We start from the raw sequence: 26387 nt of genomic DNA, 5'->3' as shown, positions 1-26387 counted from the left end.
TGGTCGTATGAACAACTTGTACATATCACAGGTCCTGGTTATGCAACCACTGATGCCAGACAGACAGTCTCTGAAGAGCATTGATATTGGCTGGGGTCACCTGTCTTGTAAAGCCACTGCCCAGAAGAAGGCAATGGCAAACCACTTCTGTAGAAATATTTGTCTAGAACCATCATGGTCAAGGATAGACCTTGATTGCCTACGTCAGTGGTCCCCAACCACCAGGCCACAAAGCATGTGCTACCGGGCTGCGAGGAAACTATATGATTTGGCCATATGAAGCGATATGTCAGTTGCACTGCAGCTGACTCTTAACGCTTCATACCGCCAAATCATATTGTTTCCTCGCAGCCCAGTGGTTGGGGACCACTGGCCTGCGTCATATGACACAGCACATAATGATGATAGAACATAGAACAGTACAGCACTAGAACAGGCTCTTTGGCCCATAATGTTGTGCAGAACCAATTCAGTTAGTAATCAAATGGCCAACTAAACTAATCCCTTCTGCCTACACAATGTCCATATCCTACCATTTCCATCACATGTCTGTGCCTATCTAAACAACTCTTAAAAGTCCCTGATACATCTGCCTCTACACCACCCCTGGCAGAGCACTTCAGGCACCTACCTCTCTCTGTTTTAAAAAAAATAAATACAATAAAATAAACTTGCCCCTCACATTTCCTTTGAACTTGCCCCCCTCACCTTAAGTGCATGTCCTCTGGTAGTAGACATTTTTTAACCCTAGGGAAAAAGGTACTATCTGTCTGCTCAATCTATGCCCTCATAATCTTATAAACCCAGTCAGATCTCTCCTCAGCCTCTGCTGCTCCAAAGAAAACAACCAAAGTTTGTCCAACCTCTCATTATAGCACATGCCCTCCAGTCCTTACAGCATCTTGGTAAACTTCTGCAACCTCTCCAAAGCCTCAACATCCTTCACATAATGGGGCGACTGGAACTGTATGCAATATTCCTGATGTGTCTGTATGGTGTTTTGTAAAACATGACTTCCTGACATTTGAACTCACTGCCTCAAAGCATGCCATATGCCTTCTTAACCACCCTATCAACCTATGTAGTCACTTTCATAGAGCTGTAAACTTGCTTATCAACACTCGTTAGGGTCTTTCCCTTTAACAGTGTACTGTTGCTTTACATTCGATGTACACAGGTGCAACACCAAAGTTAATGTACTGTTTATGCTCGTCCCAAGTTGTTTGAAGCCCACTTCATTCTAATGTATAACACATGCTATACACGTTATGTGAGGCAGGATATTTATTTTCATGGCACCAATCCACCTTTTTAAAAACATCTATTTGCCACAGAGATATTTGAACTTTTAGACTTGTGGCCTGCTGCAACAATAACAAAACAATCTCTGATCTGACTTTCTTTTAATTATGTAAGAATTGAGCTTGAATATGAATTGTGTTTAACTGGTGTGATCCCAATCCATTGACTATTCCCCAGAACCTTTAATGTGTTTTTTCCTTTATTGCCTTTTTCTATTTAAGAAATGTTTGTGGACTTACATAATCTGCTTCTTAAAAATCCTGTTTATCTCAAATTTTTACATTCAACTGAAACATTAACGAACTTGCATCAAGTCTTGTCTTATTCAAGGAGTCCTACACTAATGTTGAGAAGTTCCCATTCTGTACCAATCCCAGGTTTTGTGCAGGTGTTGTCAGTAAGCTGTAGCTTAGCTGTCAATCTTGTGTATGTGGTCCTGACGTTCCAATTTGCCAAAGGGCTGGTCTTCCTCTTCTTTTCATTTTGTTTTGTCTGCGTCAACGCATATGGTCCACATATTGAGTTTACATTTCAAGGATACCTTGAAGTAATTGGACAGTGGCAGGTCAATATCTTAATAGTTAAGGGGGGGGGCAACTTCAGCTGACCTCTGGACTTGATGGCAGCAGCTTTGCTGTCCATTCTCTACACCAGTCAAGTTGGGCTAATCACTGTCTGGGGTGGGGGCTACTACACAGAATTGAAGTAAGCTTCAGAGAGTTATAAAATTAGTCATCTCCATCATGGGTACTAGCTTCTGTAGTATCCAAGACATCTTCAAGGACCAGTGCCTAAGAAAATCAGCTTCCATCATTAAGGACCCTCACCACTCAGAACATCCTGTGGTGACCCATTTCCTGGCACATCCGAACCGGCTCACAATTAGCCAGCTTTCCGGCTAAGTGAGATAGCCTATGGGGGTTTGCGAGCACAGAGCTTTGGAGCCTCTGCGCCACGGGGGGCAGGTTGAGGGAGGCTTAAAAGTGAGGCTGAGGATTTCGAATAAAGTTTTTCCTTCGACCGCAGTTACCGACTCCGTGTGGTAATTTTAGCGCTGCATGTAGCACACCGCTACAATCCCATCTTTTCATTGTTGCCATCAGGTAGGAGGTACAGAAGCCTGAACGCACGCAGTCAGCAATTCAGGAACAGCTTCTTCCTGCACCCCGCCATCGAAGTTCTGAATGGACATTGAACCCATGAACACTGCCTCACTCTTTTTATTTTAATTTCTGTTTTTGCACTACTTATCTTAATTTAACTAGTATATACACATACACACTGCAATTCAATTTTTTTATATTTATCATGTATTGCATTGTACTGCTACCATAAAGTTAAAAAAATTTCATAGCATATGCTCATGACATTAAATCTGATTCTCATTCTAAAGTATTATTTTAATGTTCTACAAATAAAATGTAGTCTTATGTTTATGTCACAAGCCTGGGTAAAATATATGAAAGTTCTGGCTATTTATACATTAGAGTCCCATTACCTTCTCTTCTCTTCGGTATTCACAAAGGAGAAGGATATTGAATTGTGTAAGGTGTGGGAAACAAGGAAGGAAGTTATGGAACCTATGACAATTAAAGAGGTGGAAGTACTGGCGCTTTTAAGAAATTTAAAAGTGGATAAATCTCCGGGTCCTGACAGGATATTCCCCGGGACCTTGAGGGAAGTTTGTGTAGAAATAGCAGGAGCTCTGACGGAGATCTTTAAGATGTCATTAGAAACGGGGATTGTGCCGGAGGATTGGCGTATTGCTCATGTGGTTCAATTGTTTTAAAAGGGTCCTAGAAGTAAGCCTAGCAATTATAGACCTGTCAGTTTGACATCAGTGGTGGGTAAATTAATGGAAAGTATTCTTAGAGATAGTATTAATTATTTGGATAGACAGGATCTGATTAGGAATAGCCAGCATGGATTTGTGCGTGGAAGGTCATGTTTGACAAACCTTATTGAATTTTTTGAAGAAGTTACGAGGAATGTTGACGAAGGTAAGGCAGTGGATGTAGTCTATATGGACTTCAGCAAAGCCTTTGACAAAGTTCCACATGGAAGGTTAGTTAAGAAGGTTCAGTCGTTAGGTATTAATGCTGGAGTAATAAAATGGATTCAACAGTGGCTAGATGGGAGATGCCAGAGAGTAGTGGTGGATAATTGTTTATCGGGATGGAGGCCGGTGACTAGCGGGGTGCCTCAGGGATCTGTTTTGGGCCCAATGTTGTTTGTAATATACATAAATGATCTGGATGATGGGGTGGTAAATTGGATTAGTAAGTATGCCGATGATACTAAGGTAGGAGGTGTTGTGGATAATGAGGTGGGTTTTCAAAGCTTGCAGGGAGATTTATGCTGGTTAGAAGAATGGGCTGAACGTTGGCAGATGGAGTTTAATGCTGAGAAGTGCAAGGTTCTACATTTTGGCAGGAATAATCCAAATAGAACATACAGGGTAAATGGTAGGGCATTGAGGAATGCAGAGGAACAGAGAGATCTAGGAATAACAGTGCATAGTTCCCTGAAGGTGGAGTCTCATGTAGATAGGGTGGTGAAGAAGGCTTTTGGAATGCTGGCCTTTATAAATCAAAGCATTGAGTACAGAAGTTGGAATGTAATGTTAAAATTGTACAAGGCATTGGTAAGGCCAAATTTGGAATATTGCGTGCAGTTCTGGTCACCGAATTATAGGAAAGATATCAATAAATTAGAGAGAGTGCAGAGACGATTTACTAGGATGTTACCTGGGTTTCAGCACTTAAGTTACAGAGAAAGGTTGAACAAGTTAGGTCTCTATTCATTGGAGCATAGAAGGTTGAGGGGGGATTTGATCGAGGTATTTAAAATTTTGAGAGGGATAGATAGAGTTGACGTGAATAGGCTGTTTCCATTGACAGTAGGGGAGATTCAAACAAGAGGACATGATTTGAGAGTTAGGGGGCAGAAGTTTAAGGGAAACACGAGGGGGTATTTCTTTACTCAGAGAGTGATAGCTGTGTGGAATGAGCTTCCTGTAGAAGTAGGAGAGGTCAGTTCAGTTGTGTCATTTAAGGTAAAATTGGATAGGTATATGGACAGGAAAGGAGTGGAGGGTTATGGGCTGAGTGCGGGTAGGTGGGACTAGGTGAGATTAAGAGTTCGGCACGGACTAGGAGGGCCGAGATGGCCTGTTTCTGTGCTGTGATTGTTATATGGTTATATGGTTACCCTTCCTCCACCACTGATATCAGTGGCAGGGTCCAAAGGAATGCAGATTTTGACACCGACTTTGTTGCAAGAGTTAATGAAAACACATTCACGGCATTAATCCATGTTTGGATTCTACTTCAGACTTTTTGAGTTTACTGCCTTGGGTTTCCTCCCTGTACCTGTGTGCCTTTTTGTTAACACAAGACAAGGAAAAAGAGCTTCTTGTCCAATGCTAGGATTTGGTTCATATGTGCCACAGGACTGATGAAGAGTTTCGGCCTTAAACATTGACGGACAAACAGACAGACATACTTTATTGATCCCGAGGGGAATTGGGTTTCATTACAGTTGCACCAACCAAGAATAATGTAGAAATATAGCAATATAAAACCATAAATAATTAAATAATAATTAGTAAATTATTTCAAGTGGAAATAAGTCCAGGACCAGTCTATTGGCTCATAGTGTCTGACACTCCGAGGGAGGAGTTGTCAGACTATACTCTTTTCTGTAGATGCTGCCTGGCCTGCTGAGTTCCTCCAGCATTTTCTATGGGTTGCTTGGATTTTCAGCATCTGCAGATTTTCTCTTGTTTGTGATTATGCCCGTTGACTTGTGCATTGCATGTCTAGGACCCAAAACTCCCCTATAGCTTTAGCAAAGGCCACAGTAGAACCAATTTCTTTGTTTTGCCATGTGCAGGCATAACAGAAGACTTCCTGATGGAAAGATTTACTAAGTTGTCTCTCCTTATTGTATTGCTGATGGTAAGTAAGCCACCCCCCAGCATCTGGCACAGAAACTGCCAGCAGGTGATGTGTTAACTCTTTTCACACTCACACAAGTAGCATCACATCAATCTGTGATGCATTGTGATCTGACAGCTACTCGTGAATAAAATTGCAGCAGCCTTGCACTGTAAGTAGTCATTTTACTTTTAAAGCAATGAAGGGGGTAGAGGTTAAATTCTAATCCATGTGGCTTACTCTGGCATTGAAAACTGGAAATGCTGAAATACTCAGTTGGCCAGGCATAATCTTTGGACAGGACATAGTTAACAAATAATGTCTGAGACTCCTGGTTTCATTTCAGCTTTCTGACTTCAGTATTTTTGTTTTGCTTTTCATTTATTAGAGCATAAAACATTGGAGCAGAATTAGGCCATTCAACCCATTGTGTCTGCTCCACCATTCAAACATGGCTAATTTAATTGCCCTCTCAACCCCATTCTCCTGCCTTCTCCCCAGAACCTTTAACGTCGTACTAATTAAGAACCTATTAACCTCAGCTTTGAATATACCCAATGACTTGGCCTCCACAGCCATCTGTGACAATGTATTGTACAGATTCACCACCACCTGGCTAAAGGAATTACTCTTCATTGCTGTTTTAAAGGGATGTTCTCTTATTCTGAGGTTGTGTCCTTTAGTCTTAGGCTCTCCCACTATTGGCAACATCCTCTGCATATTCCCCCTTTCAATACTCAGTAGGTTTGATTCTTCATTTCCCCCTTCATTCATCTAATTTACAGCAAGTACAGGCCTGGATCCGCCAAATGATCCTCATACATTAACCCTTCCATTCTGGGGATCATTCTTGTAAACCTCCTGGCACATTGTTTCTTAGACTGTAATGTCTGCGTTATAAAGCCTCAGCACTGGTAGGTTGAAGTTTGTTTTGAATTTGATTATTCTTTCCAGGATTGGTAGAGGTGAGAACTGCTATTCCACCACTCGAACCCTGCAGCAATACAGTCCTGCACACACTGATGCTGTGACATCACTAGCCTCCCTCTCAAGTGAACGATGTGTGTCCGGTGGAAATGACAAGGTGAGATTTTTACCTTCTGAAAGAGTAAAAATGGAAGGAAGGTGTTTGAGAGGGACTTTACCTCAATGTGTAGTACAAAAGAGCTTTATGATATTAAATCTAATATATACATCCATGTGTGTGCATGTATATGTACACACACACATACATACCCATACTGTCATAATGCACCTCTTTCTCCCATCTCTCCAGTTTTGTGTCTTACTGTAGTATTCTTTCTAATTTATGAAGGGTAGTACAGCTAGTGTACTGTGTGTGTTGTAATGTCAATTCGTCCTGAAGTATAAATTCCACCTTATTTACTATTTGACATGGTTATTCAAAATAGGTTGCTGTTATGGCATCTACAGTCTATATGTAAATTCTTGCAAATATTTATGTACCAATTTAACTCAGTACTGGAATCACATAGGTCTCATTTCCTTGCCTTGTAGATTGTAGTCGTATATAACTGGAAATCTGGTGGCGTGCAGCAGAAATTTGTGGGCCATGAACATGCTGTCACCAAGGTAAGGACAGTGGCCACTTTATACATTACACCTGTACACCTGCTCCTTGATGCAAATATCTAATCAGCCAATCAATGTGGCAGCAACTCAATGCATAAACACAAGCAGGCATGATCAAGATATTAAGTTGTTCAGACCAAACATCAGAATAGGAAAGAAATGTGATCTAAGTGGCTTTAACTGTGAAATGATGGTTAGTGCCTAAAAGGGCGATTTGAGTATTTCAGAAACTGCTGATCTCCTTGGATTTTCACCCATAAAGGTCTCTAGAATTTACAGAGAAAGCAAGAAGAAAACGAGTAAGTGGCAGTTCTGTGGGCAAAAATGCCTTGTTAATGAGAGAGGTCAGAGGAGAATGGCCAGACTGGTCCAAGATGACAGGAAGGCAATAGTAACTCAAAATAACTGTGTTACAACAGTGGTGTGCAGAAGAGCATCTCTGAATGCACAACACATCAAACCATGAAGTGGATGGGTTACAATAGCAAAGACCACTCGCATATATTCAGTGGTCACTTCAGGGGGTACCTAATAAAGTGGCCAGTGAGTGTATTTACCAGTCAAGATGCATAAGAGGAGAAGTGGAGGTATATCATGGACTACATTTTCTGAGGTCAAGTTTTAAATCCTAGAGATTAAGATACACATTTGTAATAGAATAACATAGTCCTTTTGTAATGATTTTTGTTCTGAAGTATGGATCTTAAATAGGTGTGTTAAGTTTAAACTCAAATCATGGAGGGTAATCCATTTTAATAGGCACACCACGTGGATGTGGTGTGAATCTACAAGTACCTGAGGGCTGCACCTGGATGACAAACTTGAGTGGAGCACCAACAAAGAGGCTATGTACAAAAAGGGCCAGAGTCACCTCTATTTCCTGAGGAGGCTGAGGTCCTTTGGAGTATGCAGGCCTCTCCTTCACATGTTCTACCAGTCTGTTGTTGCCAGTACAATCTTCTATGCGGTGGAGTCCTGGGACAATGGCATCAACACGGGTGATGCCAACAGGCTCAGTAAACTGATTAGAAAGGCTGGCTCTGTTATAGGAGTTAAACTGGACACACTGGAGGCTGTGGTAGAACAAAGAACCCCACGGAATATCCTGGCAATTCTGGACAATGTTTTTCACCTTCTGCATGCCACCTTGGTTGAACAGAGGAACACTTTTAGTAATAGACTAAGACAACTTCACTGCTCCAAAGAGTGCTATATGAGGTCATTCTTACCCTCAGCCATTAGACTCTGTAATAAGTCAACCTATAGCTGGGGAAGTGATGGCCCTCTCCTGTTGAACTGTTTAGGGCAACTTATTTTTTACTCTTTCTACTTCTCTTCTAATATTTATATCTGTACACTTGTAATGCTACTGTGACACTGTAACTTCCTTTGGGATTAATAACTTGTATATCTATCTACAATTCTGTGGTGCAGTCTTAAACTGAAGTACTTGTCACAAAAATACTGCCAGTTCTAAAAGTTGTTATAAGTAATCTAAAGAGCAGTATTACTATATTTCCAAGGATAGTCATCAACTATGGCCTCACTAATCTTCTAGTTTCTTCAAATCAATTACTATTTATAAACAGTGATATCCATGTTGAAAAAAAGTACAGTTGGCCCTCCTAATATGCGAGGGATTGGTTCTGGGACCCCTCACGGATACCAAAATTCGCAGATGCTCAAGTCCCTTATTCAGCCTGTCTCAATGCGATGGACCTTAGGACCCAGCAGAACTCCAGACCTTATTCAACCTGTCGCAGTGTGGTGGACATTAGGACCCGGCGGTAGACATCTGAATCCGCAATGTTTCTGTTCACGAAAATAATCATGATCGTGATTGAAAATAAAGTGGAAATAATAAAGCGATCAGAAAGAGGTGAAACGCCATCGGTCATTGGAAAAGTGTTAGGCTACATCAGTCAACAATCGGAGCAATTTTAAAGGATAAAGTGAGAAAGGCTGTGCTCCAATGGAAGCTACAATTATTACTAAGCAACGTAGTAGTTTAATTATTGGGTTTTCGGGTTTTGTGTTTTTGATCCTCCACATCAACCTGGCATGGTGGAGAGCGCACTCGGGAGCGATCTGTCACTGGATCAAACTCAGGAACTTCTGTTCCTGAGCCCGGTGCTGAAACATACATTTTTAAGTGTTTTATATGCATAGAAAGGTAAAATATATACTATATAATATATAAGATATATATAATATATAACACATATACTATATAATATATATATTATATATAATATATATACTATATAAGACAAACGTTTGACTAACTGACACTAAATAATACTGGATGTACCTGTTCTGACTTACTTAGTAAGAGAACTTCTGATTGTTTTTGATCCCGATCCACAGTAACCCACACACATCCTCCCGTATACTTTAAATCATCTCTAGATTACTTATAATACCTAATACAATGTAAATGCTATGTAAACTAGTTGTTATACTGCATTGTTTAGGGAATAATGACAAGAAAAAAAAGTCTGTACGTGCTCGAACAGCAAGTGCTGGAAGAGCACTTCCGGGTTTTCGCGATTTGCGGTTGGTTGAATTCGCGCTTGTGGAATTCGCGGATAAGAAGGGCCAACTGTAATGTTTACAACCCTCTACATTCTCCCCTACTCATCTTATTATGTGTTTTAAATGTGTGTGTTTTGTTTCTTATACAAATTTTCAATTGAATAGAATCCATGATTTCACTCCTGCTTTCTGCTTTAGTGGATCTTTTCATGACTATGAAATGACATGAGAAATTGCACAGGCCTGTGAGCTGACCTGTAGCTTTCTCCTGCCTTTATGAAAACGTGTAATTCTTCTTGTAACCCTCAGGCTCGGCCAGCACGTGTTCTTCTAGGGGAAAACAACTTCTGGCTCCGCCAAACTGAGAAATCTCGTTTGTGTGGATGCTGCATGATGTGTTGCCCGGTTACAAATCTGAACCGCAAGATATCAAACAGTATACAATATGCAATTAAACAATTGATCTTTATAATTCTTAATTTGACTATATGGTTAGTAAAGAAACAAAAAAAAAGAAAATAAAAACACAAAATGCTGGCAGAATTCAGCAGGCCAGACAGCATCTATGGGAGGAGGTAGTGACGACGTTTCGGGCCAAAACCCTTCATCAGGAGTGAAGTAACATGGGATGGTTGAGAGGGGATAAGAAGTGGGGGGGGGGATGAAGTAGAGAGCTGGGAAATGGGCTGGGGGAAGTTGGAGAATTATGGGAAATAAAAAGAAAGGTAGGGCTGTGGGGAGATTATAGTGAGGGGGGAGAAAGAGAAAGAGAACCAGACTAAAATTATAGATACGGATGGGGTAAGGGAGGGTCTGTGAATTGAATGTTCAACGGAGGTCTGTGAGTTAAATGTTCATGCCGGCAGGTAGGAGGCAACCTAGGCGGGAGATAAGGTGTGGCCTCATCTTGACAGTAGAGGAGGCCATGGACAGACATATCGGAGTGGGAGTGGTCTGTGGAATTGAAGTGTGTGGCCACAGGGAGGACTGAGCCCCGGTGTTCGGCGAAACGGTCTCCCAGTCTGCGGCGGGTCTCCCCAATGTATAAATGGCCACATCGGGTGCACCGGAAACAGTATGTCACCCCAGCTGACTCGCAGGTGAAGTGGTGCCTCACCTGAAAGGACTGTCTGGGGCCTAGGATGGTGGTGAGGGAAGAAGTGTGGGGGCAGGTGTAGCACTTTTTCCGTTTGCCGGGATAAGTGCCTGGAGGGAGGTCGGTGGGGAGGGATGGGGGGGGATGAATGGACAAGGGAGTCGCGTAGGAAGCGATCCCTGCGGAAAGCCGAGAGTGGGGGGGAGGGGAAGATGTGTCTGGTGGTGGGATCCTGTAGGAGGTGGCAGAAGTTACTGAGGATTATATGTTGGATCTGTAGGCTGGTAGGGTGATAGGTGAGGACTCAGGGGACTGTATCCCTGTTGGGCTGGTGGGATGGGGTGAGGGTAGAGGTGCATGAAATATGGGAGATGTGATGGAGGGCAGAGTTGATAGTGGACGAAGGGAAGCCCCTTTCTTTAAAAAAAGGAGGACATCTCCTTTGTCCTAGAATGAAAGGCCTCATCCTGAGAGCAGATGCGGCACAGGCGGAGGAATTGAGAGAAAGGGATAGTATTTTTGCAGGAGACAGGGTGGGAGGAGGAATAGTCTAGGTAGCTGTGAGAGTCTGTAGGTTTGTAGTAGACGTCGGAAGAAAAGGGCCTATTCTCATAGAACAGTCCATTGCGCATTGTTGGAGCTCACCATTTGTTAATTTGTTCCCGTCGACCTCCAAGCGTAGCCAGCCCTTGGCCCCTCGCTCCTCAGTCCACTCTGGTGGTTTTCTGGCTCTCTCCATTCGCGTCCTCTCTCACCTTTGCTCCCCCGACGAAAGACCATGAAAATCTTTCTTCACAACTCACAGACTCACAAGAAAGAACAACATTTCTCTCGTTGGATAGCCTCTGCATTCCAAAGCCCCATTATCTCTAGTCATAACAAAAACATTGCTGCTACAGAGAAACCATTACCTTAGCAGTGGAACATTACATAAAATCCATTACAGTAGCCTTGGCAATGAAACTTAGAGTGTTACATTCTTTATAACTATGCAGGGAATGTACACACATCTTTTCTTAACAAAAATGGATGGGGGAGGATATAGAAGGTTAGAAACTTTGGTCATGTCCCATAAGTATGCATACTTAAAGCTCAAACTGCTCAAGTCCAGCCACCTTATTAGATTGTCACCAAAACCCCTGGTTTGAAGATTAATATTAGTGATAAGACTGTTTGATTTGGGGCAATTGAATTTCAGCCAGCCTCTCTACATTTCTCCCTGTTTTCATTTCTATTTCCTATTTTGCCCATTTGAAATCAAAAGCCATAATGGATCCCCAATATCACCTTTAAGTAAGTAACTTGGACTAGATTAATTTTCATAGGCATCTAGTTTTAAGATTTTGAGCAGTTTTATTGGGCTGTGTGATGAAGCTGATGTGTGGGAAGATCATCTGGTCCAATTTAATGCATGTGCTTTGTCTTTGCATTTGTTGAATGTGCATATGACATGCATAAAGCTGCCAAATAGTGCAAGGTTTTCTAATTTGTCAGCTGCTATTTCCAGCTGTCTACTAGGAGATTAAGGGGTGAAGTAGGTGAGAGTGCAAAACGGTCAGTGGTAGTTTGAAATCCGACCCTACATTGAAATAACCAGTGCATTCGGTCACAGCGGCTTCTGTGGAGTCAACAAAAAGTGCTACTTTTTTTTAAACATATTTTTAATAATGGCAAAATCCTGCAATGCATCAAGAACTTAAAGTACTACAGGTCTGCCCCTTCAGCAAGGTGCTCCCTGATGGAGAAAATGAAGGAGCTGCGCAGCGTGCTGCTGTCTGAGTCAAAGGACACTCACAGTCTACTAGCGAGTGACCATCTTGTTTGCTTTTCTTGTGATCACAAGGCCCTTTTGAACATTGTTAATGTGGAATGCTGCAAGTCCAATTTACCGGTTTATTGGTGAGAGCAGGGGTGGATTGCGTGGGAGCCATGTGGCCTTGTTCATAGTGAGGAGCGGGCCTCAAGCCATGGTGTTGCCTGTTTGCAGCTGCCAGGGGCGGTGTAGTGCAGCGTCCAGGCTGGAGTTGTTGCCCCCGCCCCACCCCAATGTTTGCTGAACAGACAACTAGCTCTGCTGTAGTCAACTGCAAACTTCGGCATCATTAAATGGATTCAAGGCCTAAAGCCACAATGTTGCCTGTTTATAGCTGCCAGAGAGAGGTGTCAAAGCCAGTGCACTTCACCAGGGGTGGCTTGAGTTTGGACTCTTACTGAGTGGCTGTATCATTCTGAATTTATACTGTATGTGCTATCTGTGCATCGTGTTTTCTGTGACTAAAGGTACTATGTTTTGCACCTTGGACCTGGAATAGTGTTGTCTCGTTTGGCTGTGTTCGTGAGTATTCAGGTATGGTTGAATGACATTAAACTTGAATTGAATGTGGTTATTTTAAATTATACCTCTCATCTCATTTCGTTGCAGGTAACCTGCAACTTTCAGTCAAATAGAATCTTCAGTGCTTCACGTGATAAAACTGCCCTGATGTGGGATGTGGATTGTAAAGCTGGACCACTGCAGGAGTTTACTGGCCATGCACTGGGGGTATCAGGCCTAGCTGTGAGCCCAGGTTTGGATATTGGAAGCTATTGTTCTCTGTAACACCTTAGTTTTTTTATTTTGTTGTTGAGTGCATTGCCATTGTATATTTGAATAGGGTAGATTGAGGGTCAGGAGAAAATTCAAAATGGGGTTGAATACAAAGATAAGCAGATTAGGCTTCAGTTAGATAAGGTATAGGTGAAACTATACCTGGAGCACTGTGTCCAGTATTCTACTTATTTAAGGAAAGATGTTAAGGTGTAAGAAACAATTCAAAAAAGATTCACAAATTTAATGCCTGGGTCAGAATGGATATGGCAGGGTATTTCCTCTGGGGCGAATCTAAAACAAAGGGGAGTCACTATTTTAAACTGAAGGATCACCCGTGTAAAAAGGGAATGGAATTAAATTATTTTATCTCAGGGGTTATGAGTCTCTGAAACTCACTTCAGAGGATGGTGGAAAGCAGACTCTTAGAGTACTCTTTACACAGGAGCAGATTTATACTTGATAAGCCAAGGGATAAAACATTATGTGGATGGAGACAATGCAGAGTTGAAGTTATAATTACAACAGCCAAGATCTTAATAAATGGCAGAACAAATGTAGGAGGCCAAATAATCTAGTCCTTCTAAATTGTATGTTTTCAGGCAAGTTGAGTAATGATGACAAAGTGAGAGGCTCACCGGGTGAGACAAGTGAAAAATATCTAAAGGATATTTAAGGAAAAAGTGATGTCTATATGATAATTTTTAAAAATTGATAAGCAGGAAGAAAAGGAGAAACTGAGAGGAAGATTACAGAATGGACACGAAGCAGTGAAAAGGACAAGAAGAGAAGAATGCCTTTTTTTTCTGTGAGCTCTAATTAGTATTTTGTTAACAGATGTTCAGTCTCTTCTTTCCTGACTCTTTTTTGGGACCACATTCAAGAAGGCATTGCACCTTCTTGGGACTTCCATTATGAAACTGATTGATTATGGTGCAAAACTGCCTTTTTTTTGAATATTATTGTATTTTCCATCTCTTTCCAGGTGGCTTGCAACTGTGTACAGGATCTCGAGATAACTCCATGTGTACCTGGGATGTGGAAACTGGAATCTGTCTACTGAAATCTGCTATTTCCAGGAATCTGGTAGGGCTGATTAAAAATGTTTGCTGTGTTCCACCTCCCACAACCCCACCACCACCCAATACTTACAAATACAATGCAGAAAAACAACCGGTATTTCAGATGGCCTGTTAAATCGATTCACCATGTACCCTCTCAGAGGACTGTAAAAGATCCCATGGACTGGTTTAAAAAGCGGGTTATTTCTACCTCTGACACCACAAGGTCCTTTCAGCATCTACTAGGCACAAACTGGGGGCATGATGGAATGAATAACCTCTGCTTCAGGACAAACCAACCCAAACTGGGTATCCCACCACCCTAAATATTCATCCCCTCTACCATCAGTGCACGGCACCATCTATAAAATGAAATGCGTTCCAGCTGCACCTACAAATCTTCACTGTCTACTGTCAAGAAAGACAAAGACAGTAAGTGCTTGGGAGTATGACTACCTGCAAGGTTCCCTCCACATCATTCCCCATCCTGATCTGGAAATGTTTTGCTAGTCTGCGTGGGGTTAGTCATTGCTAGCATCTGTATCCCACTGAACAGCTCTGTGAGAACATCTTCACCAGTAAGACTGCAGAGGTTCAAGGAGGTGGCTCACCACCAACTTTTCAAGGCATTTAGGGATCAGCCAGCCTGTATTTGCCATCAATACCCAAATCCAAAAGAAGTAGTTAACGACATACATTATTTAACTGTACATCTCACTGGTGCTTGTTGTGTGCGTTGGCTGCTACATTTCATGCACTGGAACTGTTAGTGCATTCCAAAATAAAAAAAAGCAACAAAGTGCAAGAAGTCTAAGGTTATGAAAGATGCCACATTTTCTTTTCTTTACATTGATCACTTGGTTATGACTGTTACTTATTTTGTTCGAACTTAATTTGTTAATGTGACTCAAGCTAGAAACCACAGTGCACCCAAAAGTTTGAGTTATATAGATGTTGCACTGAGGTGGCAACAACTGTTTCAATCGTGCCTTCCTACTGTAAGTTTCCATTGGTTTGGGATCAGAGGCTTGGAATTATTGCCTCTTTTTAAACCTAAGAAAATCAGCAGCTGACATGAAGGTAAATTCAGGGATTGTGGTGGTCACTGGGCAAAGGCCTAAGTGGCTTGTTGTGCTGAAGAAGATGGATTGGGGGGGGAGGTGTGGGTGCAGAGGAGGGAAAAGGATCAGAAATCTGTCTGAGCCAGGAAGGAGAAGGGGACCGCAGCTATGAAGTGTGACCTGAGTAAGTGGTTACTGGTTGTGACGATCAAGCACAGGATCTGCCGAGGATCAGAGCTGATCCTGACCCTGAGAGTTGAAGGGCTTAGAGGAGTGTGGATAAGGTTGTTTGTGATCATCATCAGGGGCTTTGCTTAATTGTTGTAGAGGGAGATCATTAGATTGGAGACTGAGGCTTAGAGAAATTATAAGGTCAGGAGAATATCGGATCCGTTACAATTTTGAATCTGGGATATGTTTGACAGTCGCCTGGTAAGGGTCACAGAACAGCTGGGGAAAGGTAAGGCTGTTTTGCCAAAGGAGTTACCAATCATATTTATTCAGAGACAAGATGGTCTAAATTCTCTCTCAATATGCCCTACTGTCAGAAGTATCAAGGTGACACATACCCAAAAATACCACTCAAATTACGTATATAATTCATCATAATTTGGAAACAACATTTACATTTCAATTCTAGCAAAAGATTGATTTTCAATTGCAGCTTGATTTCTTTTCCCTATACTCTTACATTTTTTATTGGAAGTGTACTCTGTACATCTGATTCAGTAACACACAAAAAACAGAAGCATGGTGTCTGGTAATTTGTCTACTAAAGAATACAGTGAGACATAGATCAGTTGAAGATTTTGGCAAGTGTGAGGTGTTACACTTTGGGAGGTCAAATGGAAGGAGAATGCATATAAATGGTAGGCCTGTAATAGTATTGATGTATAAAGGGAGCTTGAGGTCCAGGTCGATAGTTTACTGAAAGTGATTACACAGAGATAAAATGATAAATTACAGAATGCTTGTCTTCATTGGTAGGGGTTTTGGGTATGAGTAAAGAGATCCCTTACTGCAATTACAGTATATATAACTTCAATCAGACCACACTTGGAGTATTGTTTGCAGTTCTGGTTGGCCCATTATAGGAATGATTTTGAGATTAGGGATAAGGTGCAGACATTTACCAGGATGCTGCCTGGATTAGAGGGTATAAGATATAAGAACAGGTTGGACAAAATTGGGCTATTCTCCTTAGAGCATCAGGAGGCTGAGAGAAAACCTGATAGAGGTTTTATAACAACATACACAAAATGCTGGTGGAACACAGCAGGCCAGGCAGCATCTATAGGGAGAAGCACTGTCAACATTTCGGGCTGAGACTTTATAAATTATGAAAGATATAGATAGGGCAGACAGTCAAAATCTGTTTCCCAGGGCAAAACTGTCAAATACTAGAGGACATGGTTTTAAGATTAGAGCAGGAAATTTAAAGGTTATGTGAGAGGCAGGATTTTTAGACAGAGTAGTTGATGCTTGGAATGGTGGTAGCAGAATAGATCAGATTGATGGAGTTTAAGAGGCTTCTAGATAAATACATGACTATTAGCAGAAAGTTAAAGGATTGGGAAGCTTTTAAACACCAACAGAAGGCAACTAGAAAAGCAGTAAGGAGATAAGAGTTTAAATATGAAGGTAATCTAGCTGATAATATAAAAGAAGATATAAGAATATTTTTTCAGATATATAAAAAGTAAAAGAGAGGTGAGAGTGGATATTGGATCATGGGAAAATGGCGTTGGAGAGGTATTAATGGGGGACAAGGAAACGGCAGATGAACTTAATAGGTATTTTATGTCAGTCGTCATTGTGGAAAACACTAGCAGAAATTCAAGAGTGTCAGAACAGAAGTGAGTGTAATTACTATTATAAGAAAGAGGGTACTTGGGGAAACTGCAAGGTCTGAAGGTAGATAAGTCACCTGGACTAGACGGACTACACCCCAGGGTTGATGAAGAGGTTGTGGTGGCATTAATAGTGATCTTTCAAGAATCACTATATTCTGGAATGGTTCCAGTGGACTGGAAAATTGCAAATGTCCTTCCACTCTTTTAAGAAGGAGGAAGGCCAGTTAGCCAAGGTTGGGAAGATGTTGGAGTCCATTATTAAGATGAGTTTTGGAGTGCTTGAAGGCTTCATGATAAAATAGGCAGAAGTCAGCATGGTTTCCTTAATGGGAAATCTTGCCTGACAAATCTGTTGGAATTCTTTGAGGAAGTAACAGTCAGGATTGACAAAAGAAACCACACTTGGAGTATTGTTTGCAGTTAGTGGTTGATGTGTACTTGGATTTTCCAAAAGCCTTTGACAAGGTGCCACAAATCAGGCTGCTTATCAAGATAAGAGCCCATGATATTTCAAGAAAAGCACTAGCATGGGTAGAAGATTAGCTGACTAGCAGAAGGCGGAGAGTGGGAAGGGGGCCTATTCTGATTGGCTGCTGATGACTAGTGGTGTTGCACACCAGTCACTATTGGGACCGCTTCTTTTCACATTATATGTCAATGATTTGGATGATGGAATTGATAGCTTTGTGGCCATTTTGGGGACAGTACAAAGATGGGTGGAGAGGCTGGTAGTGTGGAGGAAGCAGAGCGCCTGCCGAAAGACTTAGACTGATTTGGAGAATGGGAAAAGAAGTAATAGATGGAATATAGTGAAGAGAAGTGAACGGTCATGCAATCTGGTAGAAGGAATAAAGGTGTAGGCTATTTTCTAAATGGCGAGAAATTTCAGTATCAGAATTGCAAAGGGACTTTGGAGTCCTTGTGCAGGATTCCCTAAAGGTTTATTTGCAGATTGTGTCAGTTGTAAGGAAGGCAAATGCAATGTTAGCATTCATTTTGAGATGAATAGGATATAAAAGCAAGGATGTAATGCTGAAGCTTTATATTGCATTAGTCAGACCACACAAAGTATTGTGAGCAATTCTGGGCCTCTTATCTAAGTAAAGATGTGCTAGCATTGGAAAGGGTCCAGAGGAGGTTCCCGAGATTGATTCTGGGAATGAGGAGCATTTGATGGTTCTGGGCCTGTACTCACTTGAGTTTAGAAGAATGAGGGTGGATCTAATTGAAACCTATCAAATATTGAAATGCAGTGGATGTGGAGAGGACGTTCCTATGGATGGTGAATCTAGGACTAGAGGACACAGCCTCAGAATAGGACATCCATTTAGAACAGAGATGAGGAGTTTGTTTAACCAGACGTGGTGAACCTGTAGAATTCATTACCAAGTCATTGAGTATATTTAAACCGGAACTTGATAGGTTCTTGATTAGTCAGAACATCAAAGGTTACAGAAAGAATGGGGTTGAGAGAAATGATAAATCAGCCATGATGGAATGGCAGAGCGAACTCAGTGAGCTGAATGGTCTAGTTCTGTTCCTTTGTCTTATGATCTAATATGAAGGAAACTGAGGTATATAAATGATAAACAAGAGGAGATTTACTATAAATCAGCATCAAGATCAGCACAACTGTCCAGGGCTGTACTGTTCTATGTTACATATATTACTGCTTCACTTACTAGTTAACCTATTGCCATTTGATTATGTGGGAGCACTGATTGACTTTGGCTTTTCTAGGTGACACATATCTGCTGGATTCCTACAGAGTCACTTGTCATTCAGACTTCAGAGGACAAGATGGTCAGGTGGGTGAACCGTGGCCCAATTCAACCAGGAGACAATTCAGTAGGAGTCTTTACTCAGTGTCCGGCACAGATAATCTGCCAGCAAAGATATTCATGGCATCATTTGCTTGTGCATATGCATGCAACAAACTCAAATGGAATCAGCTATTGTTTTTATTTACCTATATTTCAGGATGTGGATTTTGACCATCCTTAATCATCCTTAGTGGTGAGCTAATTTGAACAGCTGCTGAGTGTAAGATTTAAGATAAACTTTATGATTATCTTTATTTCTCATGAGTACAGTATTTTGAGATGCAGTGAAATACGTCATTCACGTTAACAACCAACCTAGTCCAAGTGTGTGGTGGGGCAGTTCACAAAAGTCATCATGCATTCTGTGCCAACATAGTATGCCACAACTTGTATTGTGGGAGGAAACCAGAGCACCCAGAGAAAATCAATGTAGTCACAAGGAAAATGGCAAACATCTCTCAGATGGCGGTGGGAACTGAACTCTGATCACTGATCAGTGCCACTGTAACTGCATTATGCTAAAAGCTACGCTACTTTGCCACCTTTCTGGTGAAAATACTCCTACAATGCTAATCAAAAAACTGCAGACACTGGAAATCTGAAACAACAACAGAAAATGCTCTGCAGTTCAGGCAGCCATCCTCTCTGCAACTGTCAATTAACCTGTTTGCTCTCCTTCCCAGTTCTGACAAAGGATCCTGAAGATGGAAGGTTAATTTTGTTTCTCTTCCCACAGATGCTGCCTAATCTGCTGAGTTTTTCCAGCATTTTCTGTTTTTATCACTACATGCAGTTGAATAGGTTGGGCCAGCATTTAGATCCAGTAACATTGAAATAATATTCCTGAGTCAACGTGTTGTCTTACTTGAAAAAGCACTTGGAGGTGATGATATTCCCATGCACGTTCCCCTTTGCTTGGTGGTAGAAGTCATAGGTTTATAATGTTTTGTGGGAGTACCCTAGAGAAGTAACCACAGTACATTCTGTAGATGGCACATCCTGTAGCGAATTCTGCTGGTGTCCAGTTAGTACACAGGTTGCTAATCAAGCAGGTTGCTTTGCCCTGACTGGTGCTGATGCTTGTTAAGTACAGTAGGAATTGCATTCATCCAGACAGCTTAAGAACAAATCATGTCAAAGGCCACAGCCTCACAACATGGAAACAGGCCCTTTGGCCCATCATACCAGTGTTTATCATCAAGCCCCCATTTACACATCTCATTTTGATTCTCCCACATTACCATCAACTGCCCCCATATTCTGCTATTCACCTACGTACTAGAGTCAATTTGCAGTAGCTAATTAATCTGCCAACACACACATCTTCAGGATGTTGGAGGAAATAAGAGCATCAGGAAGAAATACACTCAGTCACAGGGGGAAATATAGAAATTCCATCACAGACAGCACCAGAGGTTGGCATTGAACTGGGACACTGTAGTTACTTGGTAGCTGCACCACTGTAAGTCACCCATGATTTACAAATGGTGGAAAGAATATGGTGTATCAGAAGGTGAATTAGTTACTTCATGGTACTCTGTCTCCAATGTACTCTTGTTGTCACAGAACTTACTTAGCTGATCTAGTTGAATTTTCAGTCAATGGTGGGCATTGGGGTTATTTTTAGGATGGGATTGGTACTGTCGATGCTGCTGAATGTCAAAGATAGGCAACACTTCCTTTTGTTGTTTTCCTGTCTTTGCCTGGTACATTTAGACATAGGAACAGAAATCTACAGCACATTACATGCTCTTTAGCCCACAGTGTTGTGTGGACCATGTAACCTACTCTCGAAACTGCCTAGAATTACCCTACCACGTAGCCCTCCATTTTTCTAAGCTCCATGTACTTATCTAAGAGTCCCTTAAAAGACCTTATTGTATCCACCTCTACCACCTTCACTGGCAGTGCATTCCATGCACCCACCACTCACTGTGTGAAAAATCTCTGTGATATCCCCCTTGTACCTACTTCCAAACACCTTAAAACTATGCACCCTCGTGTTAACCATTCCAGCCCTGGGAAAAAGCCTCTGGCTATCCACATGATCAATGCCTCTCATCATCTTGCACACCTCTATCAGCTCACCTCTCATCCTCCGTCGCTCCAAGGAGAAAAGGCCGAGTTTATTCAATCTGTTCTTGTAAGGCATGCTCCCCAATCCAGACAACATCCTTATAAATCTCCTCTGCATTCTCTCTATAGTAACCACATCCTTCATGTGTAGAGTGAATGTTATTTGCTGATTATCAGCTTGTGTCTGAATGTTGCTTGACTCTTACTTCATATGCTAGGAGTTGTCAATGTGCAAACATTTCTGCTTTTGATACTGTGATGGAAGGAAGATCTCCAGTGAAGCAGCTCAAGATGGCTGGGCTAGGATACTGCCCTGAATGGACACCTTCATGAATGTTCTGGGGCTGCGATGATTGACTTCCCACAATCACAACCATTTTCCTTTAATCAAAATACAATTCCAGCTAATGCAGTGTTTTTTCGGCCATGCCCGTTGACTTCAGTTTTATCAGAGCACTTTGATTCAAATACTTCCTTGATGTCAAAGACACTTACTGTTGCCTCCCTATCTGAATTCAGATCTTTGGTCTATGTTTGAATAAAATTGAATTTGAATTTATTAAAATCTTAAGTCCATTCCACAACGTGAGGGAGTAAAAAATCTTTGTGTTATGACTCTGTTGTAATGTACAGACACATGAATTTATAAGTCTAATGGCTTGTAGAAAGCTGTCCCGTAGCCTGGGACAGCTGGCTTTAATGTTGCGTATTGTTTGCCAGATGGAAGCAGCTGAAACAGTTTATGATTGGGGTGACTGGTGTTCCTAGTGATCTTCCAGGCCTCCTTTATGGACCTACTGCTTTAAATGTCCTCAATGGAGATCCGCTGGGCTGTCTGTACCACTCTCTGCAGTGCCCAGTGATCAAGGTTGGTGCATTTCCCGTACCAGGCAGTGACACAGCCAGTCAGGATGCTCTCAATGGTGCCCCTGTAGAAAGTCTTGAGGATTTGGGAGCTCATGCTGAACTTCTTCAGTCGCTTGAGATGGAAGAGATGCTGTTGTGCTGCTTTTTTGCCACAAAGCCAGTGTGTACAGTCCAGGTGAGATCATTGGTGATATGTATACTGAGGAATGTGAAACTATTCAACCTCTCAACTGCAGTTCCACTGATGTTGTTTGGGGCAAGCCTGTCTCCGTTCCTCCTGTAATCCACAATCAGCTCTTTTGTTTTTTGGACATCAAGGGAGAGGTTGTTATCTTGGTACCACTGTGTCCCCTCTGCAGGCTGTCTCATCATTGCTAGAAATAAGGCCGATCAATGTCGTGTCATCTGCAAATTTGATCAGCAGATTGGAGCTGTGTGGTCAGTCATGGGTGTAAAGGAATAGAGGAGGGGACTCGGGTCATAACCCTGGGGGCACCTGTGTTGAGGGTCGGAGGGACAGAGGTGAGGGACCCCATCTTTAACACCTGTCGGCGATCCGATAGGAAGTCCAAGATCCAGCTGCATAAGGAGGGGTGCAGGCCAAGGCCTCTGAACTGCCTGTCAAGTCTGGAGGGAATTATGGTGTTGAATGCTGAACTGTAGACCAGGAGCAGCACTGTAATGTATGCACCCCACTTCATGCAGTTGAGTGAGGACGGTGTGTAGTGCTGTGGTTATGGCAGCATCTGTAGACTGGTTCCTTTGGTAGGTGAATTGTGAGGGGTCCAGTGTGGGTGGTAGCATGCTGCAGATGTAGTCTTTAACCAGCATTTGCTTATAATTGAGGCGAGTGCAACAGGTTCCCAATTATTCAGGCATGCTACCTTGGTTTTCTATGGTAACAGGCAATGGTGGATGATTTGAAACAGGAGGGCACTACACACTGGGAGAGGGAGAGATTAAAAATGTCCATAAACACACCAGCCAGCTGTTCCGCACATTCTTTGAGGACCTGCCCTGGGATGCCGTCCGGCCCCCCTGCCTTGCAGCTGTTGACAGGTTAGAATGTTCTACGTACCAGCCTCAGAGATGACCAAAGAGCAGCTCTCATCAATGTCTTTCCTTGGGGGTTCAGTCTTATCAACCTCAGATCAAGAGTAAAAGAAAAACTTAGCTCATCCAGGAGTGAGGTGGCAATGTTGGCATTTCCTCTTGAAGTCCACGATGGTGTGCAGTCTTTGCCATATGCTGCATGTGACATTGTCACAGAGTTGTGCCTGGATGGAGACTGATTGGGTACTGGAGCCAAATGGTCTTGTCCTTGCAAGATGGTGATTGAGAGGAAGTGCCACTGGACAGCATCACTTGCTAATGACTGAACCTTGATTGATTCAGCAGTAATTAGTCATATTAGATTTGACTTGCATTTTTATGAACACATTGCCAAATAGATGTCATTGTTGTAAATGTGAAATTTAATATACATTACTTTATATACTAAATTTTAAAGCACTAAAATTAAAATATTCCATTAAATGATACTACCAATAGCAGGAAATTAATTTAAAATGGGTTATTAATTTTGGGCTATTACAAGTGCTGCTTATCTTTCAACCCTAGTGAGCATGATGTGAAGCATGCAGCCTCTGACAGAACCCCCCTGTTAAATTGTGCAGTTGTGTTCATTCACAATGCTGTTTGGAGACATCAAAACCATTTACTACTTCTGAAGCTTGAATTTAAGTACACCAATTTTGTGTCTAAACAGCACAAGGTGGACATTGATATCTGACAAATTTTCTTCCTTCCCCTTCTGAAAGTTGACCTTATCTTCTTATGTCAGTGAAGGAAATGTTAGCCTATTGAATCTATGCTGGCTGTCAAAAAAACTCAGTTGAGTCCATTCAACTACTATTTTCCCTGTAATCCATTCCCTCTCACGTAAACTTAAATGGCACCTTAATTCTTCTACCAATCACCCACACAGCATGGGTCCCAGCTATGCCTTCCTGTTTGTTGGCTACGTCGAGCAGTCTATGTACCAAGCCTACACTAGTGACACTTTTCCTACGCTACATCGACAACTGCATTGACAGCTGCATTGGTGCTGCTTCCTGCATCAGTGCTGAACATGTTGACTTCATCCACTTTGCCTCCAACTTCCATCCTGCTCTCAAATTCACCTGGTCCATTTCCAACACCTCCCTTCCCTTTCTCGATCTCACTGTCTCTATCTCCGAAGACAGTTTATCTACTGATGTCTATTATAAAACCATGGACTCTCACAGCTACCTGGACTACACCTCAACCCACCCTACTACTCGTAAAATTGCCACCCCTTTTCTCAATTTCTCCAACTCCATTGCATCTGCTCTCAGGATGAGACTTTTCATTCCAGAGTGAAGGAGATATCCACCTTTTTCAAAGAAAGGGATTTCCCTTCCTCCACCATCAACACTGACCTCAACCATATCGCTTCCATTTCACTCATGTCTGCTCTTACTCCATCCTCCTGCCACCCCACAGGGGATAGGGTTCCTCTTGTCCTCACCTACCACCCCTCCTGCCTCCGCATCCAGCACATAATTCTGTGAAACTTCTGCCATCTCCAATGGGATCCCACTTATCTTTCCCTCCCCCTCCCTCATCCCTCTTTCTGCTTGCCTCAGGAATTGATCCCTATGCAACTCCCTTGTCCATTTGTCCCGCCCCACTGATCTCCCTATCTCCCTCCTGGCACTTATCATTGCAAGCAGAACAAGTTCTACACTTGTCCCTACACTTCCTCACTACCATTCAGGACCCTAAACAGTCCTTCCAGGTGAGGTGACGCTTCCCTGTGAGTCTGTTGGGGTCATATACTGTGTGTGATGCTCCTGGTGTGGCCTCCTGTACATCGGTGAGACCCAACATAGATGGGAAACTTTTGCTGAGCACCTACGCTCTGTCCGCCAGAAGAAGCTGGATCTCCCAGTAGCCACCCATTTTAACCCCACTTCCCATTTCCATTCCGATATGTCTATCCATGGTCTCCTCTACTGTCATAATGAGGCCACACTTAGATTGAAGGAACACCTTGTATTCTGTTTGGATAGCCTCCAACCTGATGGCATGAACATCGATTTCTCAAACTTGTGGTTAAGCTCCTCCCCCTTCACCATTTCCCATCCCCTTTTACCTCTTTCACCTTATCTCCTTGCCTGCCCATTGCTTCCTTCTGGTGCTCTTCCCCCCTTTTCCTTCTTCCACAGCCTTCTGCCTTTCACCAATCAACTTCTCAGTTCTTTGCTTCATCTCACCCCCTCCCCCCCCAAGTTTTACCAAAGGCTTCTCTACTCCTCAGCATTTTTTTCCCTCCAGTCCTGCCGAAGGGTTTCAGTCTGAAATGTCGATGGTACTTTTTTCCATAGATGCTGCCTGGCCTGCTGAGTTCCTCCAGCATTTTGTCTGTGCCACCCACACCAAAGGTGTTTTACAGTAGCCCATTAACCTATCTTCCAGTATGCCTTTCTTTTGGGGAGGCAACCAGACCACTCCGGGAAGTCCAGTCAGTCACAAATTGTCTGTGTAGTATCTCTACACAGACAATACTAACATCCAGACTGAACCTGGATTGCTAGAGCGGTGAAGCAGTGGAGCTACCTGCTGCATCACTGCACCACCCCATTTAAGTACAGTTTGCTGTCCACCTTGTTGAGGAACTGGATTAGTACATATTTCAACTCAACAGTACAAAGGAGCTGGATGCACATCAGGAAGGATTGTCCTTTTCTATAGAAATATATACAGTATAGAGGTGTACTGAAGGGATGGATTGGTGGTCTTTTAGAATGTGGAAGGTACACAGGGCTAAACTGAGGAATTATATATTTTTAGGGAGTACACCTACCCCTTTGAGGATGTAGAATACTTTGCTGTGAAAAGGAAGATGGTGAATTAGGTTGGGAGTGTATGAATCTTTTTTTGGAGCCATTGAGAATGCACGAATTTGCAGCATAACATAGCTCCCCTGAGCATTTCAAAGTATGAAGCCAAAGAATCAGAATCAGGTTTAATATCACAGGCATATGTCGTGACATTTTGTCGTTTTGTGCCAGCAAAAATCTTAAAAATCTGTAAATTACAGTAAGGAATATATTTAAAAAAAAAAGAGTGCAAAATTAGAGCAAAAAGAGAAAATGATGGAGGGGAAGAAGCTGTTCTTTTGTTTGGGTGTCTTCAGGCTCCTGTACCACCTCCTTGATGGTAGCAGTGAGGAAAGGGTATGTCCTAGGTGATGGGGGTCCTTAATGATGGATACCACCTTTCTGAGGCATTGCCTGTTGAAGGTGTCCTCTATGCTGGGAAGGGTTGTGCCCGTGACAGAGCTGGCAGAGTTTGCAACTTTCTGTATTTTTTTCCAATCCTGTGCAGTGGCCCTTCCATACCAGACAGTGATGCAATAAGTTACAATGTTCTCCATGGCACATCTATAGAAATTTTCAAGATCTTTGGTGACATCTCTGCTCAAACTCCTAATGAAATATAGCCACTGTTGTGCTTCCTTTGTAATTACATCAATATGTTGGGCCAAGGATTGATCTTAAGAGATGTTG

At 42.3% G+C, this 26387-nt stretch overlaps 1 protein-coding gene across 3 annotated transcripts in view; it reads left to right on the top strand.

Moving 5' to 3' along the window:
• wdr31 (WD repeat domain 31) overlaps positions 1 to 26387 on the top strand; it is a 44403-nt gene that overhangs the window by 2514 nt on the left and 15502 nt on the right. For all 3 annotated transcript variants that reach the window (XM_059994351.1, XM_059994350.1, XM_059994352.1), the window contains exons 3-7: positions 6195 to 6324; positions 6759 to 6833; positions 12887 to 13031; positions 14037 to 14137; positions 18767 to 18834. In XM_059994351.1, the coding sequence (XP_059850334.1) occupies positions 6195 to 6324; positions 6759 to 6833; positions 12887 to 13031; positions 14037 to 14137; positions 18767 to 18834 (519 nt within the window). The remainder of the gene's footprint in view (positions 1 to 6194; positions 6325 to 6758; positions 6834 to 12886; positions 13032 to 14036; positions 14138 to 18766; positions 18835 to 26387) is intronic.

The sequence above is a fragment of the Hypanus sabinus genome, chromosome 18 (assembly GCF_030144855.1).
Source record: "Hypanus sabinus isolate sHypSab1 chromosome 18, sHypSab1.hap1, whole genome shotgun sequence".
Lineage (NCBI taxonomy): Eukaryota > Metazoa > Chordata > Chondrichthyes > Myliobatiformes > Dasyatidae > Hypanus > Hypanus sabinus.
The sequence above is the reverse complement of the archived record's forward strand: the minus strand, read 5'-3'. Positions and strand labels throughout refer to the sequence as shown.